Source organism: Syngnathoides biaculeatus, chromosome 2 (assembly GCF_019802595.1).
Source record: "Syngnathoides biaculeatus isolate LvHL_M chromosome 2, ASM1980259v1, whole genome shotgun sequence".
NCBI lineage: Eukaryota > Metazoa > Chordata > Actinopteri > Syngnathiformes > Syngnathidae > Syngnathoides > Syngnathoides biaculeatus.
Window position 1 is genome coordinate 21,576,003 of NC_084641.1, and position 17,567 is coordinate 21,593,569.

The 17,567-nt window shown below is 43.7% G+C and overlaps 1 protein-coding gene and 1 long non-coding RNA gene across 2 annotated transcripts; one reads left to right on the forward strand and one right to left on the reverse strand.

The window, feature by feature from the left end:
* Nucleotides 1-1,141: 1,141 nt before the first annotated feature.
* sox18 (SRY-box transcription factor 18) lies at nt 1,142-8,169 on the forward strand. The gene is made up of 2 exons (XM_061840566.1): nt 1,142-2,137; nt 5,432-8,169. Exons 1-2 carry the CDS (start codon nt 1,759-1,761, stop codon nt 6,646-6,648), a joined length of 1,596 nt encoding a protein of 531 aa, XP_061696550.1. The 5' UTR covers nt 1,142-1,758; the 3' UTR covers nt 6,649-8,169.
* A 4,246-nt stretch (nt 8,170-12,415) lies between these two features.
* LOC133494920 (uncharacterized) lies at nt 12,416-15,897 on the reverse strand. Its single transcript, XR_009793459.1, has 3 exons — nt 15,621-15,897; nt 13,318-13,486; nt 12,416-13,204 (listed from the first exon to the last, which is right to left on the reverse strand). It is a non-coding gene; the product is annotated as an uncharacterized LOC133494920 (long non-coding RNA).
* Between the last annotated feature and the right edge of the window lie 1,670 nt (nt 15,898-17,567).

Sequence of the window (17,567 nt, forward strand, 5' to 3'; positions counted from 1 at the left end):
TTAACATTTACTCCTAATACTTAAGTATATTCAATTGCAGAAAATAACTTTTGATTCTTAAGTACAGCAGACATCAGCTTCTTTTGGACTTTTACTAAAGTAGAGTTCTATGAATGACTCACGTTTGGCAGTACTGGTACTTTTTCCCAAGTTTCAATTTCAGGTATGCTAATTTTTACAAGACTGACCATAGCGGCTATGAGTGTCCCAGGGTCGAACTGTCGTCATCTCCCAACTGTACAGGAAGTCCATCCATCCATTATCCAAGCTGCTTATCCTCATGAGAGTCGCCGTGGTGCTCGAGCCTTTCCCAGCTATCATCAGGAAGGAGGTAGGGTACACCCTTGAACTGGTTGCCAGCCAATCGCAGGGCACGTCGAGACAGACAGTGCTCCTCACAATAACACCTACGGGCAATTTACAGTGTCCAATTAATGTTGCATGTTTTGGGGATGTGGGAGGAAACCCGAGTGGCCAGAGAAAACCCACGTGGGCACGAGAGGAACATACAAATTCCACATAGGCAGAGCCGAGATTTGAACCCCGGTCCTTGAAACAGTGAGGCCAACGCTCTTGCCAGTTGCATCACTGTGCCGCCTGTACAAGAAATCTTTTAATTAATCGTCCAAATTTCTTAAACTGCCCCTTGGAAGACACTTGATGTCTTTCCCGTCACTTGCACCCGTCTGTGGTGATATAAGCACACACGCAAAGTTCAGGCAAAAAGCACTCGTGGAAGTTTCTCATGACAGAATGTATGAAGTTCTGGCTTTTTTACATACATATTTCTGTGGCATAAATGCTGGCCGAATTCCAAATCGTACGACTTCAAAGGCATTTGACAGTTTGGCCTGCAAAGCACATACATCTGTGGGTGCATGTGCGTGTGTGATCGCGTTAGCACTTACATTAGTCCTGGATGTGTGTATTGAAGTGTGTGAGAGACGCTCAATTCTCGCTTGGGCAGAAACAATGGAACCTCTCTGATTACATCTCCCCTGTACAGCGGGTACTGTGTGTGTGTGTGTGTGTGAGGGATGGAGAAAAGAAGGGTGTGGGGGGGTGGGTCAGAGACCATGGGTACTGGTGGTCCTAAAAAAGTTGCCTCCCCCTCCTTCCTCCTCGATGACCGCCATCATTTCCTCTCTCTCTCGCTCGCTCTCTTGCGTGCTCTCTCGCTCTCTCTCTCTCTCTCTCTCTCTCTCTCACACACACACAAACACTCTTCCAACCCTCGGTTGCCTGGCATCTCATTGGTTAAATTTACATCTATGAGTGTTTGTCATTGGCCTTGGGTGTTTGTGTGTGTGTGGGCGTGCGTGTACGTGTGGTGTGTGTGTGTGTGTGTGTGAGCGCGTGTGCATTTATATATGCTCAGCGTGGGTCGGCGAACTCCGGCCACAAGTTCTCAAAGTTCCTAGCAGGAACAACAGATGCGAGCCAGTGAGTCAGACTGAGCAGAAACCAGCAAACCAGTCTCTCCAAAACAAGGGCAGTGGGAAAAGCAGAGACTTTGTGGAATATCTTCTGAGGAATATTTTGGTTTCTGTCCCATTGTCCCGCCCCTATTGGATCTCTATGTTTGTACTCAGGATTTGTGGTCCAAATCCTTCACACTCTCCCGAACCGTCTTCCCTTCATTTGAAAGAGTGGGTGCGTATCCCTGAGACTTTGCAACCCAACAAACTGAGACAGACGTCTTCAGAATTCAACTTGGACTAAATTCAAAGCAAAGAGTTCTGGAAGCCCACTTCTGGAATGAATTTAATCCAGCCCAGCTTGTCTCGGGGGGCTCTGATGCATACCGGCCAGGTGTCACTCGTGAGCCCTCCGTGGGCCTCAAGGACCCCAAGTCCTGCTTCTGATCTTGAAATGGGTTTTGAGCACAGCATCTCTGGAGACTGCAGCTCTCCCAGTGACCACGGAGGCACCAGGAGAACAGAGCCCAGAGGCCTTCCCACGGAAGGGGGCCAGAGTCCGGATCTGGGGGGAAGCTCGGGCAATGGGAAGGGTGCGGGGAGCGAGCAGAGGATTCGTAGGCCCATGAATGCCTTCATGGTGTGGGCCAAAGATGAGAGGAAACGACTGGCCTTGCAGAACCCAGACCTGCACAACGCCGTGCTCAGCAAGATGCTCGGTAAGACAAATATACAACTGCGCCGAATCCTTTGAAACGATTTGCCGCTCAATTTGACAATCATTTTAAATTCGACTAGCGGCTGCAATTTGCCAGGGGAGCGTAAACTACATATTTTGCAGTCGTTTCAGCACCAGTTTGGGTGTCAGAAAACAATAAATCGTAGGACACATACAAGTGTCGTTATCAAGAACATTGATCAGAGTTCTCGTGTTCTCGTGTGGGCTTGGGAGAGGCACGTTCGTGCCACTGTAAATTACCAAGGCATATGCATGTATTTTTTTTTTATGTCGACATGCATTTTGCCGCTATCATCATTGTGTAATTTTGCTCCAGCTCAATGGATTTAGCATTTAACAAATACCCGTACTGTGATAAATCCAATTCACTTGTTTTTTTTTTTTTTAAGATGTTGTAAATCTGCATCGTAGTAAACTGGAAAAATTTGTGCCGTGCATGAAAACGGAATGAAAAACCACACGCAGACTGTGTGGACCCCACGCATATATTATATATAAAGGAAAGAGAGTAGATATTTACATAATCGGCTATCGTTCTAAAGATTATTTGGCAGGTTTCGAGTCTTGCAAAAGAGTCCGAGGCCTCGCAGCAGAGCGTCAATTAGGTTTGTGCTGCGTCCATGTGCTCATTATGTCATAAATGTCAAGGGCTTGATCCAAAGTGACCACAGAACTGCTGCAAACTGGAACTCGGTGAGTGTCGGGACGCCGCGTGAAATATGCCCCAAACTTGGGTGTCAACTTTGCGAGAGGGTGTCATTCGCGATAGCTTTCAATCATTCGTCATCTTCCTTCATTTTAAATCTAACTTATCCATGAAGGAAACGCTATTGCCGCCAAACCGGACGTAAAATGACACTACTGGATGTATACTGTATCTTGAAGATGAGAAACAAAGTAACTTTAAAAGAACTCAACCACAAAATGTGTCAGGATTGTCTCGCTTTACTGATTGCTTCAACTTCAACTCGGAAAGATTGTTTTCCTTTACACACAGCTGTACATTTTCCCCTTTTTTTCCTGATTAAAATGATACTTAAATAGTAATTGAAAGGTTTCCTAACAGCAGACAAATAGCGCTGACATTGCGCAGTAAATATATCGCATCTGTTGTGATAGCAATTGGGCAATACAATATAATATAATATAATATACAAAAAAAATTCTGAGTGCACCATATTGAGCTAAAGTACATTTAAAGTGTTGCACTGATATGTTCTATGGATCTCAATAATAATAAAAAAAACCATGAGAAATATAAAAGGACAAGCCACTTCATTAGGTACATGCATCATAGAAATGAAATCCAGTGCAAGAGTGAATTGATGTATTTTACATTCAGAAAAGTAATAAAACTGAATAGGTTTGAGTTATTATTTTCATAATAAACGCATTATTAATGGCAGCCTTTTACCATGTTTTGGTTACCTGATGTCACTGATACAGCGTCAAACTATTATAACACTTTTGTAGCGGAGGCTGGACCAGGTCATTGCTTTGCAAGTCTCAGGTCGGAGCCAAAGTCAAGTCCCAAGTTGAGACCGCCAAGATCCAAGTCAAGTCCCAAGTCCTTCACTTTGAGTTTCAAGTCCTTGGGAGTCATTTTATCAATAAAGTAATAATATATATAATATTAACATATTAACATTTGTCATCAATATTATATTCTTATATAATTGATATCTTTGAAAATTTACATTTATTTTGCAAAACTAATTTGGAAAAACAAATACATTGAAAACTAGGGCTTGATGAAATGTTCACACCTTCAACGTTGATAGTCGGGGGAGCACTTAGTTTTTATCCCTTCAAAATCAGTCGATAGTATGTTTTCAATTATTTTATGATAATTCTTTGCTATGACATATTTTTTATCATTGCCATTAGTAATCAAGTATCCTACTGACAATGCTATGGAATAATCAAGTATTTGGATAAAATATATTTTTTGTATGGCTTAGTAATGGATAATCAATTGCTGGCCTCTTGTCGATAATCAGCATTATGTTTCTTACATTTCTTAAATTCACACCGTGCGTCTCCCAGGAAAAATTTCTAGTGAGGTCATTTTGAGCACAAATATGTCTAAAAAACGCGCACACACGCACACAAAGATGAATAGATTTCATTTCGAACTTGGTAGTTCTTGTGAATATCCAAAACATGAGACATATTTCAGCGAACCAGCTTTTCTAGTATGTGGATGTAATATTGTCCCTGTAGTGCTTGAGTAAATGTGAAATATGTGTTAAAATTGTCCACCCATTGCTGAGTTTCAGACATTTTTTTCTGCAGAGAGGCCTGAAGTCATTCGAATTTCTCGAGTTTATCCCGTCACATAACAAACAAACCTTATTGTTATGTTAACTGTCGCTGTCATTTTATTACCATTACTGCGTGGAATATGCACCTTATGCAGCTGCCACATTTGATAGCTGGTTTGTTTTGTTTTTTTTTTTTTTTTTTTTTCATAAAAAAATTTTAGGTCGTGTATGAAAGAGTGACGTTCTGGTGAATTCCTCACCGCGTCTGTGCCTAGCAGGGTGTTAACTGTTGAAAGAAAAATGCTCCCATCAAGTTTTGTTATTGTGGCACGCTTCTACCAGAATGTTAATTGTCGAAAGCATCACCTTACAGGTTACATAATTTCTGTAATTAAGTAAACGTTAACATATTGAACTACAGAGCGGGATCTGCAAGGTGTTCCTTCACGAGTCGTTGCTGTTCGAGTCCAAGTGGAGTTGCAAGTTGTGTGACATTTTGTAGCCATGACTCAACTCCACACCTCTGGTTCATGGTAGGATGTCGTGTCTTTTTACACCACTTAAATAGTACCACAATCGAACAAAAAAGAAAAAAATGGTTTTGTTTTTAATTACAGCTCTTGCCACGTGACACAGGCTTCTTTGTTGACATTGTGGGTACTTTCTAAAAGTTAAAGCGGGCCTGAGTATTTTTGTGAGTGTGCCAAAGAGGAAATCAGATGATAAATAGCCTAATGGCAAGACAGCGGATGAGAGGGTCAACCAAAACAGCTGATTTTGCCAAAGAGATAACAGTTTTCTTCCCCCTGAGATCCGCAGTTGTTTTTTTTTTTTGTTTTTGTTTTTTTGCTTCACGTCTCTTTGACAGAGTGTCTTCTTACAAAAGCCAAAACCACCATCTTTTGCAAAACCTTCACTAGTGTTCTGGTCTCTCAACCAAAGCAAATACTTATGATTCTCCGTATCAATAATGCAACCAATTTGAACCTTGTACTCTCCATGTCCGCCAGGCCAATCATGGAAGGCGTTGAATTCTACGGAGAAGCGTCCGTTCGTGGAGGAAGCCGAACGTCTGCGCTTGCAGCATCTACAAGACCACCCAAACTACAAGTACCGCCCTCGCCGCAAAAAGACCACAAAGAAACTCAAGCGTGTCGAACCGGGACTCTTGCTTCACAGTTTAGCCCAGAGCCACGGCATGGGTCCTGGCATGGTCCCCCTGGGTGGTGAAAGTGGCCAAGGAAGCTCTCCTTACGGAAATGTGCCACACCACCATCACACCCATCATCTGCTCCCCTCTCTGGGCCACTTTAGGGACCTCCAGGCACCGGGCCACCAGGATCTGGAGAGCTATGGCCTGCCCACCCCAGAGATGTCCCCTCTGGATGTTCTGGAAAACGGAGCTGGTGAATCAGTCTTCTTCCCCCAGCATCCACAGGAGGACACAGGGATGGGAGGCTGGAACAGCTACCACCACCCACACCACCATAATTCGCATTACGGCCATCACTATGGCAACCACCACAATGCCATGCAGAACCCGAATCCAGGAATGAATTTGGCAATGAACACTTTGAGTGCAGGTCGGAATCCCAGAATGACCTCAGTAGAATCAAATATGGCTTCGAGTATGAGCCCAGTTCCTTCCAACGGTTCTCGACTGAACCTCGCACAAACATCAGGCCGCCATATTGCTTTGAGGAGTCCCATAAAATGCCCGCCGCCTCCCCATGACTCAGTGTCTTATCCCCAGTCCTCAGTCAGCCTCCATGAGACAGTTAAACATCACCAAGGTTCAGTTCCCCTCAGCTACTACGGCCAAATGTATGGGAGCGCAACCTCCAATTTCACCCCGACTCACTTGGGCCAACTTTCGCCTCCTCCTGAGACCTCCCCCCCTTCCTGCTCATCCTTCCTCCACCCTGTGCATATAGCAGACCAATCCAACACAGACTCAGCGGGTCATTTGGGACCTTCCTCATCTGCTGAATTCTGGTCTGAGGTGGACAGGCATGAATTGGACCAGTACGTGAATACTGCGGCGAGAAATCGAGATGAGGTCTATGGACAAGGCGGGGTCGGGTCCAAAGTCCTGGTCTGGTGCGGTAGCGGGGGTGTTAGCAACTCCGACCGGGATGGCGGCAGTGAAGAAGGAGTCAGCCCCCTTATATCTGTTCTTTCTGATGCTAGCAGTGCTGTCTACTACAGCGCCTGTATCACGGGCTAACATCTTCATTTGGGGACGGACATGACTGATTCCAATTCATCTTAACTGTCGAGGTGCTCTTATACCCCTGTGATCCCTATTATTATAGGAACATGTAAAAAAATGTGCCGGTGGTAACTGGTAAAAAAAAAGAAAAGGTCACTCAATGTTTCAAATTGGAGCTCATTCCTTTGCTAAAATATGCTAGCTATGTAGCTAGTTAACAGCAAGGTGGTGGTCCAGTAAGTTCCAATATCTGAGTCGAGAAATATAAACTGATGGCGTGACTTTTCTTAGTATAGATCATGTATTAGTTTGTTTCATTATATATTTACAGTGAAAAAGGCAGATTTTGTTTTGTTGTCACTCAATTTCTACCACAAAATGCGGACTTACTCACTGATGTGTTTGCATAAATTTACCATTTCGGTGCTGTGACATCAGAAGTGACAATTCCGCGATGAAGTGTACTACCTAATTAACTGGAAGACTTCGTCGTTAAGATAGAGGAGTTTTTGCAAGGTCAAGTTAAACGCCTTTGTGGCGATGAGGTTTAGATGAATGGAAGGCGCTTCTTTAACGGCCGCTTGAAGGCCAAACTCAGGAGAAAAGAGGGGATAATGGGAGAACTCGATCCAACCTCCGTGTGCGTGTTTCCGGGAAAGCCTGAGCCACAAAAGCCGGGGCGGACCACTGAGGTCTCCCACAAACTATTCGGATGTTTTATAGGATGGCTTTAAGTTTGTTCCTGAGCGGGATCATGATATATTCCCTATTTCCTCACTTCATGCCAACATTTCGCTTGGCAAACATGACCCGTGCGCAGATTAGGAAGTCTTTCCTTTTAATCAGTCGACATTGCAAACATGTCTCTTGTTTAGTTCTATGGAACAAAAAAAGATGGGGCTTTAGGCCTCACTCGGTAGATCATGGAAACTTTTGAATTCCAAGATCACAATCAGCTCTGGGATTATTATTATTTTTTTTTTTTTTTACTTTTTTTTTTTTTCTTTTTGAGCACAGGCCAGAATTGACCACAATGTGAAAGTAGTGCAACAAAAACATGGAAGCACAGCTAATACAAGGCCAGTGATTACTGCCATGTTTTTGTTCATGGTCTGTAAACCGCAATGTTCACATTGGCCCCCGATGCTCGTACGGATTCTTCATGTAAGATCAGTATGCGATGAATGCGTCATTATATCCCAGCATGAGCTTCATTTATTTTGCTGTCTGGCTTCCCATCCCAAAATGCAAAGAAGAAAATGTGACATCTCCAGCTCTCTCTTCGAAATTGCTTGCTCACGAGCACGTGGGAGTTTTGGAACGCCCGATTCCACGGGGACTTTAACTGTGTAAAATACTGTACATAGAGCTCATGCGTGATTCTGTGAAGGGGAAATTGAAGTATGAAATGTTCTCTTTGCACTGGGTTTGTCTTTGCTGTATAGAATTTCCAACTCTAAATGTCCTTGCTTTTCAATGTTTTGTACAAAAAAGGACTGTGATATTATTCATTTGTATTTGAAATAAAGACTCGTATTTGCCTTTAAACTGTGATGCTATCATCTAAGTCGCGTGTCAAACAGTCACTAAAAGATAACACTTCCGCACAACAATTCAAAATATTTAACAGGGTTTTACCAAAAATAAGACAAATGTGACGATATGTTCTCGGCAAACAAAATGAAACGGGCTAAAATGTGGAAAAATGACACATTTATTGAGTTAGAAGTAATAAGCGAATTCTAATTTGCTCATTTGTATAATCCATCCATCCATTTTCTTTGCCGCTTATCCCCACGAGGGTCGGAGCCTATTCCAGATGACAACGGGCAGGTTAATTGGACACTCTAAATTGCCGCTAGGTGAGATTGTGAGTGCGGCTCTTTGTCTTGATGTGCCATGCGATTGGCTGGCGAGATTTGCTGGCGACCAGTTCAGGGTGGCCTCCTACCCGTTATTACTTCTAACGCAATAAATGTATCATTTTTCAACAAGTAGCCCATTTAATTTTGTTTGCTGAGAACATATCGTCCCATTTGTGACTGGAGCCTTTGCTGTAGCCTATCACGTCTGTCAACGGGCAGGAGGCGGGGTACACCCTGAACTGGTTTCCAGCCAATCGCAAGGCACATGGAGAGAAACAGCCGCACTCACAATCACACCTACAGGCAATTTAGAGTGTCCAATTAATGTTGCGTGTTTTTTGGGATGCGGGGGAAAAACGGAATACCCGGAGAAAAACCAGAACATGCAAACGCCACACAGAAGTGTGAGGCCAACTCTTTACCAGCTGATCCATCCTGCGGGAATCGATCCCACGCTCCCCGCACAAAAGGCAGGCATGTGTACCACTACACCAGTGACTAATCTAAACGTAAAATGAATAATTTGCTCTGTAAGGGGTGTGGATTCTGAACCGGTGTGTTGCGGGATTCTGTTCATTTAGAGCAATATGATCCTCATGAAAATGTCATGCACTTCCTCTGAGATGGGAAATGCATCGATGTGTCCTGTTTTTCGATTTAATCTAATCGAGAATGAGCCGGCAAATCTGTTACAAGAACTTCTACTTTGCTCAACACTAGAAAAGGTTCTCCTCTAGCCAGATAAGTGTTTACTGGAGAGTGTAATGCGAATATGTGGTTTTGTCTGTCCTGGGAAAAATGACAAATCAAGCCGTTTTTTTTTTTGTTTTGTTTTGTGTTTTTTTTTTGTTTCCCGAGATGTTTATACAACATGTAGTTTTGTTGCGAGCAAGATGTTGATTTTGATCTTCCCCTCCATCTGTTGTGCATTACAGCCACACACAATACATTTTTCTACATGACACAGTAGAAGTATATCGAGTATGTTGTACGATATTTACCGCACTGTTCCTTGTGGCCGAATTCATCTTTCCAAGCGTGTCCTCGGAGGGTTGAAGTTCACTTGGAGAAACAACATTATGAAAAAGTCCTTCTTCATCTCCTTCATCTTCTTCTTCGTCTTGGCTAGGATTTTGTTCCCACTTTAATTAGCTGTGACACACAAAGCACATCAGAGGGGTATTTCTTTGGAGTCATGCAATAACTCTGAGGCTTTTGGTTATAATTATGTGCAGTGGGGTTGGGGTGGCGGGACAAAAAGGACATAACATTTGTGGATTGATACAAAGGACATTTTTTTCAAGCAGCATAAATAAATTATGAGCAGGATTTTTCCCACTCGTTCCCAATCTGTTTGGCAGGGACATTTTGGAGACGTAGTTTCTTTTATTTGTCTATTGTGTTTTCTTTTTGGAATATTTGGGTGGTCTGTCGGTGCTTCTGTACTATTTTATGATGGAATTTTACAAAGTAAACGCGTAAAACACAACAGCCGCGTTTGGTGCTCTATAGAAATTAAAATCGACACTGTTAGTTGCTGTCCACTAATTATCGAAATGAACATTATCAGGAACCAGACACGATCAAATCAATGCCATTTGCGCTTTTTTAATTAGGTGTGTAATTCAATCACAACATAATTTGTTCTGTAAAATGATTTTATAATAACAATCAGTCAAACTGTCACCATCAGAAAACTTTTATTAACTCTATAGGCAATAGACTTTAAGACTTTTTTCAAGACACTTCAACTTAAAGCGTAGGTGTCATCCCTATGAACATTCTAAAATAGATATTGTAATGAAAAATGCATATAACATTATTCACTTCAATGTCTATACGAAAAAATAAATGTGAGCGGAGAGCGCACCATCCATGCGCAAAGTTGCAGAAGTGTCATTCTACGATATCCATGTGGTCGCCATATTGGCTGCATCCTCCGTCCGTGACGTCACCCGGACATTCGCCAATGAAAACACGCGGTGCACCCTAACTATGTTAGACAAACGCGCCCCGTCTGACACGGAAGCTCTTTTCGAAAAGGACAACGCCACACAACCGAGTGAAGTTACCGGGGCAATATTACACTATTCTTTCGAGCCCTTGGGGCAATATTACACTTTTGTTTTGAGCCATATTCAGATGATATGCGATCACGGCCAAACCGCTTCCCCGTCCGATCCGCTTCCTCGGCGGAGATGAGCCATCGCGGCTCATCGCAGCCGGCCGGCCGGTGTGGCTTATGACGGAGCCGAGCCGGCCTGCTTTAGGGGGGTGTTGACAGACGACGCAGTACTGAGCAACACAGTCGAGCTGGGGCGCTTCATGCGCGCATGCGGCTGAGTGACGCTTTCTCGGCTGGGTTCTTCAGAGCCGGCCCCCGTCCCCAAAGCCCGACGCACCGCAATCATCCATTTCATGACAGTCGCACTTTAAGCACACATCCATCAATCCATTTTTTTTATAACGCTCGTCCTCGTCCTGAAGCCTCCCCGGTGCAGCCATCTTTGGGCGAAAGGCGGGTTACACCCTGAACTGGTCACCAGCCAATCACACGGCTGATAGAAACAACCAACCATTCATGCTCACATTCACAAACAGTAATTAACAAAACACACATTTTTAGCTACAATTTCATCCAGTTATCATACTTATAAAATTTTAATATGAAAAATAAGATGAATATTTAAAGATGGACAATTCATCTTTTTTTTTCATTGGAAATTTGCCTTCATAATTCCCCCCCCCAAAATTACAAATCAGGTAATTCTCAGATTCTGCCACAGTAAAGAAAAAAAAAGACACCAAGGAATATTTCACATGCGTCTTAAAGATGATCCGCAGGTGCTGATAAACAGATTGTAGCGTCTCCGGCATACAAACTCGTCAAATGAGTTTAGGGGCCGCTTAGCAGAGGTTTCACGTTTAATCCTGCAGTGTTGGATCACGGACAACGTAGAAGAAGCTGAGTTGCAAAACCGCAAGTTCTAACAGGAAACCACATCACTACGGCAAGTGTCAGGGGAACTGTGGTTCTGGCACCAGAGGATCCAAATCCTGAATTTGAATGATTTGAGGTTTGCTATGAAGAACAGAAATTTCATAATTCCCTTGATGTTTCAATGAAATTCATCCACTAAACCGTACAGAATGCTGAACGTACAAGGTCACACCTTCATCAGCTCGGATGAGGAACGCAACCAAACACATGGTTGACTTTGATTGGACTCGTGTTCGACAATGATTAGAGAATATCAAGTGGATAAAAAAAACGTCTAAACAGTCCTGTCCAATTGTCGTGTTTTACTAATATCACAACATGATAAATCATTTCAGAACATTTTCCACCATTTATGGGACCGGGAACCTGTACAACTCAAGTAAAAAAAAATATCTTTATCTTTCCAGGGAAACTAAAAAAAAAAAAAAAAAAAGGAAGTAATGTGATTGCTCAAGTGGGGATGCGGCTGTGTTGAGAGTTAACCAATCACATTCAAACTCATCTTAAAGGGGACTCAGTACAGTCCTGCCACCATTTTAAGTGTCTTGAATGAAGTTCATCTGTTGAACTCGACTTTCTACCTCCGCTCTTGTAGGTCATTCTATGTTCCTGCCTCTTCTGGAAAAAAAAAAAAGTGTTCACTATAGCCATTTCCATTATTTTTGCAAAGTCCACCACCATCTGTCCCTCAAATTTCCTTTCCTGGATCACTTCTTCATCACCCATGTTTCCTTCACCAATATGTCTATTACAGTCTCCACCAATCACGACTCTCTCTTTCTCTCTCTCTTTCTTTCTCTTTCTCTTTCTCACTCTCTGTCTAGGATGCGCCGAAATCCTTTCTTCAGTTCCTTCCAGAATGTCACGACAACAATGTGGCCTGCTACAAAAAATATTTTGACAGCCGTGATCTGTTAGCATGATTGATGTGAAGGAGGTTTATGTGCTCAAGATGTCCCTTTCCCTCATTTAACATACCACATCAGCCATACCATGATCAATATTATCATCTGGACAGGCTTACTCAATATTGTTTATTAGTGCCTTTTCACTCACTAGTCCATCAGTGTCACCTTGTTTTTTATTGCAAGTTACTGTTAAGATTATGGTTAGATCAAAGTTATGGTTGTTATATCTGTGAAAACAAAAACATAAATGGATCGTAACTTGGGCTGTAATGGTAGGCAAATAATGACTGTCCGGTATGTATCTTGAATTTGGGTTTATGGTTTGGTTCATATTTGGGACAGTAAGGGGAAAAAAATGAAAAAAAGATGCAAACAGGAACAGGTTCACTTACATTTAAAGCAAAACGCCTGAAATCGTTTCTCATTTGGAAAAATTGAGATCCATCTTTTGTCCACTTAGAACTCAAAGAGTGCTGACAAGTGTGACAGTAACCGTTTGAACAGTGTAAATTGTTACGATATAAATACAATAACAATGGCATAATTTATTGCTTTGAATCCATTTGAAGAAACTGTTCAAATGCCTCTGGAGGTTACAATTTGCATGTGCTTTTTTCAGTTTTTCGGTTTTAAAATGTTTGTCATTAGTTGCTGATGGTAGTGGTGCATTTGTCCAAGTTCAGCGCTGGCAGCGCGGGTCGAGTTCTACTCAGAATCTGTCTCTTTATGCCCCATCCAGTCCAGGGTGCAGAACGCCTTTCAATCGAAATCAGCTGGGAGAAGTTCCTCCAGGGAACCTGTAGAGCATCAGCAGTGTAGAAAATAAATAGATAGACGGACGTTATTCATTTAGGCTGTCGCCCGTTTTAAGTTGTGCGCACATGTTGCACAATGCCGCGTGTTGACGCACATAAAAAGCAGTGCGGTGTCGTAAAAGATGTTCAAAGAGTGCAACATCCACTCGATGAATTCGTCACGGATTTGCGTGTCGTGGGGCTGCTTTGTAACCCGTACGGTGGGAACAAAATGTCCCAGAAGATTGGCGAGAAGTTCCACAGGGGTGTAGCTTGGACAGCCATCTGTCCGAGAGAGAGAGAGAGGGGGGGGGGGGCGGGGGGGGGGAAGAGTGTGGTAATGTAAGAGTTGGAGGGATTTTCCCATGTTTTTTATTTGGATGTGTGCGTGTCCTGGCCTACGGTGCTAATAGGAGGGCATCTCATTGATTAATTTTGGACAGTTGCAATAAGTTACAAATTTCATCAATTACGGAATTTGAATCAATGGTATTATGGATTTCATTGACCAGTCCGGCAGCACGGTGGAGCAGCTGGAAAGCGCTGGCCTCACAGTTCTGAGGTCCTGGGTTCAATCCCGGACCCGCTTGTGTGGAGTTTGCATGTTCTCCCCGTGCCTGCGTGGGTTTTCTCCAGGCACTCCGGTTTCCTCCCACATTCCAAAAACATGTAACATTAATTGGACGCTCTAAATTGCTTGTAGGTGTTATTGTGAGTCCATCTGTTGGTCTGTATGTGCCCTGCGATTGGCTGGCAACCAGTTCCGGGTACACCCCGCCTCCTGCCCGTTGACAGCTGGGATAGGCTCCAGTCTTCCCCACGACCCTCGTGAGGATAAGCGGCAAAGAAAATGAATGGATGGATAGATTTTAGTCCTTAAAAGATGGCTGCAGTAGGAAATGGAAAAAAACAGCAAAACAAAATAAAATGTCCAGTTAGAAATTAAAAAATAAAAAAAATACATCTGCCCCATAGTTCTAAGGTTCCGGGTTCAAATCTTTGTTCAGGCCTGTGTGGATTCTGCTTAGTTTTATCAAATAAACACTCGAAATTGTCCATCGCTGTGAATGTGCGTTTGTCTCTATCCAACCCTCCATTTTCTTTGCCGTTTATCCTCACGAAGGTCGCGGGGAGTGCTAGAGCCTATCGCTGCTGTCAACAGACAGGAGGCAGTGTAGACCCTGAACTGATTGCCAGCCAATGGCAGGGCACATGGAGAGAGCCAACAATTGCACTCACAATCACACCTTGGGGCAATTTAGAGTGTCCAATTAATGTTGCAATTTTGGGACGTGGGAGGAAATTGGAGTGCCCGGTGAAAACTCACACAGGCACGGGGAGAACACGCAAACTCCACATAGGCGGGGCCGTGATCAAACACGGGTCCTCAGAACTGTCAGCCCAACACTTTACCAGCTACGCCACCGTGCCTCTATCTTCGGTACTTAGTGTTCATTTGATTTTGCCAGTTTTTGAAGGTGTGCCCCACCTCTCGGATAAAGTCAGATGGGATAGGATGGGATAGGATCCAAGTCAACTGTGGCCCTAAAGTGAAAATGGATGGTTGTGAGGTAAAGTGACAGTGAGCAGGCCCAAAAAAATTGAATGTAAATTCAACACACCACAGAGATGAGTAATGTTACCAAACCTGCCAAATTTCAATGAATTAAAAAAAAATATGGTACAGTAAATTTAATCTGATTTCAAAACTTGAAGAATAAGGGTCACCTCACAGGTCTCGGACTCTGTAACCGTTTCGAATGAATGGACTAAAGGGGACTCAAACATGCCGAGGGGGTGAAATTCGCGTTGGTGGGCTCAACTTCAAAAGTGAATGGTTGTTGGGAACTTTAATTGGAAAAATTAGCTTAGCAATCAACAATTAGAAACATAGCCTCAATGTTGGTGGCATTATTGTCACAGCCGAAGACGGCATCTGATGAGAGCGAGACGGTTGGAGGAAGACCAGATAGTCGGTACTGCCCCATCCACGAGTATCAAGTTGCCTACGAAGCACTCCTGACTCTGGTGAAAGCTTACAAAACTGTCCGTTGTAAAATGCTCGCTACGGAGTCGGCTGGTGGTGCTGATGTTCAGCTCGCCATCTGCAGGGGTCCTCAAAAACTCAATCGGTATTTCCTCCAATGAAATCCTATCACGCCAGAGGAGCAGGCTTGGTGCAAAAGTTCATCTGTCCATCCATTTTCACTGGCACGTGACCTCGTTGAGTCACGCTGGACGTGGAGCCTCTCCCTGTTGACTTTGGGCAGGAGGCGGGGTACGCCCTCGACCAATCGCCAGCCAATTAGAGGGCACATAACGTTCTAAACTGCGAACAAATGATTCCTCACCGGTTCTGTCTACTAGTTGTTTTGTGTCACATTTGCTCAGGAGAACCACAGTAGAATACAATCCCAACCTTTTTCGTGTTTGTTTTTCCTGCCTTGAAGTTTTCTTCATTCCACTTTCATCGTTTGTCACTAACGTGAAATATTTGTTACATAAATCCACGCAGTGTCAACTCAGCATCACACGTCTGAACTCTGCCTGGACTCCATGTTGTCACGAGGGCGTTCCGCTTGCCTTTTCGCTTCTTCCAACCCCCACCACTTCCTGTTTCCTGTCCGTGCAGGAAGTCGCTCTGCACTCACTTCCTTTGAGCGGAGGGAGTTTACAGAACTATGTGAGTAAATTTGGCAAGAGGCACGAGCTCATGGAAAAAAAGAAAAGGTGCGGATATTCATTCCAAACATGAAAGGATGACTGGGGGAGCTCAGGGGTGGGTGAACTGATTGAAATATTCCAAAGTGGGAGGAATTGAGTAGTCTAACCTGTTAACTGTCAGACAGTCTAAGGCAGTGGCGAGCAAATATCTTTATTCGGGTTTACTCACCATTTACATTAGCAAGAGTCTTGGAATATTTGTCAATCAATCTAGCTAATTTCACTAAAATTGGCGAATGAGCATTGTATTTACTCGTTTCTATTCATTTTCATAAAGCCCTATAGGTCAGCTGTTCACCAATGTATTTTAAAAGTCTAATTAAAGTCATGAAAATAATACAGTAAAAATAAGAATGAATTACCGTAAATCCCGGCATGCAGACCGCAGCTGTTCATAAGCCTCGATACACAGAAAGAGTTTAATGCTAGCACGAAGCTAACTCCAGCTCCAGCACTCCCCATAACCCTCGTGAGGATAAATTGCAAAGAAAATGGATGGATGGATGGATGGATGGATGGATGGATGGATGGATGGATGGATGGATGGATGGATGGATGTAAATGGAAATTGCTCATTTTGATAATAGAATTATACCGTAATTTCCGGCCTACAAGCCACGACTTTTTTCACACGCTTTCAACCCTGCGCTTTATGATGTGATGCGGCGCTAGTGTTAGCGTGGCACTAGCCTTAGCGTGGCGCTAGCATTAAACTCTTTCTGTGTACATGACTTATAACCAGGTGTGCTAACGCTAGCGCCGCGCTAACACTACCGCCGCATCACTGCATAAACCGCAGGGTTGAAAGCGTGTGAAAAAGGTCTCGACATGTAGGCCAGAAATTACCATTTTTAATTCTATAATCAAAATGAGAAATTTCCATTTACATCCATCCATCCATCCATATATTTTCTTTGCCACTTATCCTCACGAGGATCAATGGGAGTGCTGGAGACTATCCCAATTGTCAACGGGCAGGAGGCCGGTTGCACCCTGAACTGGTTACCATCCAATCGCAGGGCACATGGAGACAAACAGCCGCACTCGCAATCACACCAAGGAGCAATTTAGAGTGTCCAATTAATGTTGCATGTTTTTGGACCGGAGTGCCCGGAGGAAACCCACGCAGGCACGGGGAGAACATGCTAAGTCTACACAGGCTGGTCCGGGATTGAACCCGAGACCTCAGAACTGTGAGGCCAACGCTTTACCAGCTGACCCACCGTGCCGCCTCATTTGCATACATATCAAAGTAAAAGTAACATTTTCATCTATAAAAGACTTAGCCTGTCTGCCCAATTAATAAATCAAAGGAAAATGTAAAAAGGTCACTTCCTCATTGGCTGATTTTTCTTTTAACTTTGCGTTCTAGTATTATGCTGTATTTGGTCCACATCTAGCAAATCCGCTCCACTGATCCTGAATCCCAAATCTTGGCTCGCTCACCTCCTCCCGTCATCGCTCGCTCCCTTTTTTGCACTTTGCGAGCCAAGGTGTGGGTGTCAAACCTCTGAGCTCGCCCGGTTTGGTGGCCTTGGCTCCCAAGGTCTCGCGGGTTGCGGGCTCGCTAGAAGCCACTAACTGGTGGAGGCCATCTATCACCGTGGTAACAGCCAGCCGAGCTGCCAGTCAGAATCTGAGT

Coding starts and splice junctions, on each gene's coding strand:
- sox18 (XM_061840566.1), top strand. CDS start 1,759: ATGAATTTAATCCAGCCCAGCTTGTCTCGGGGGGCTCTGATGCATACC. Junction 2,138..5,431: donor CGTGCTCAGCAAGATGCTCG/GTAAGACAAATA, acceptor CATGTCCGCCAG/GCCAATCATGGAAGGCGTTG.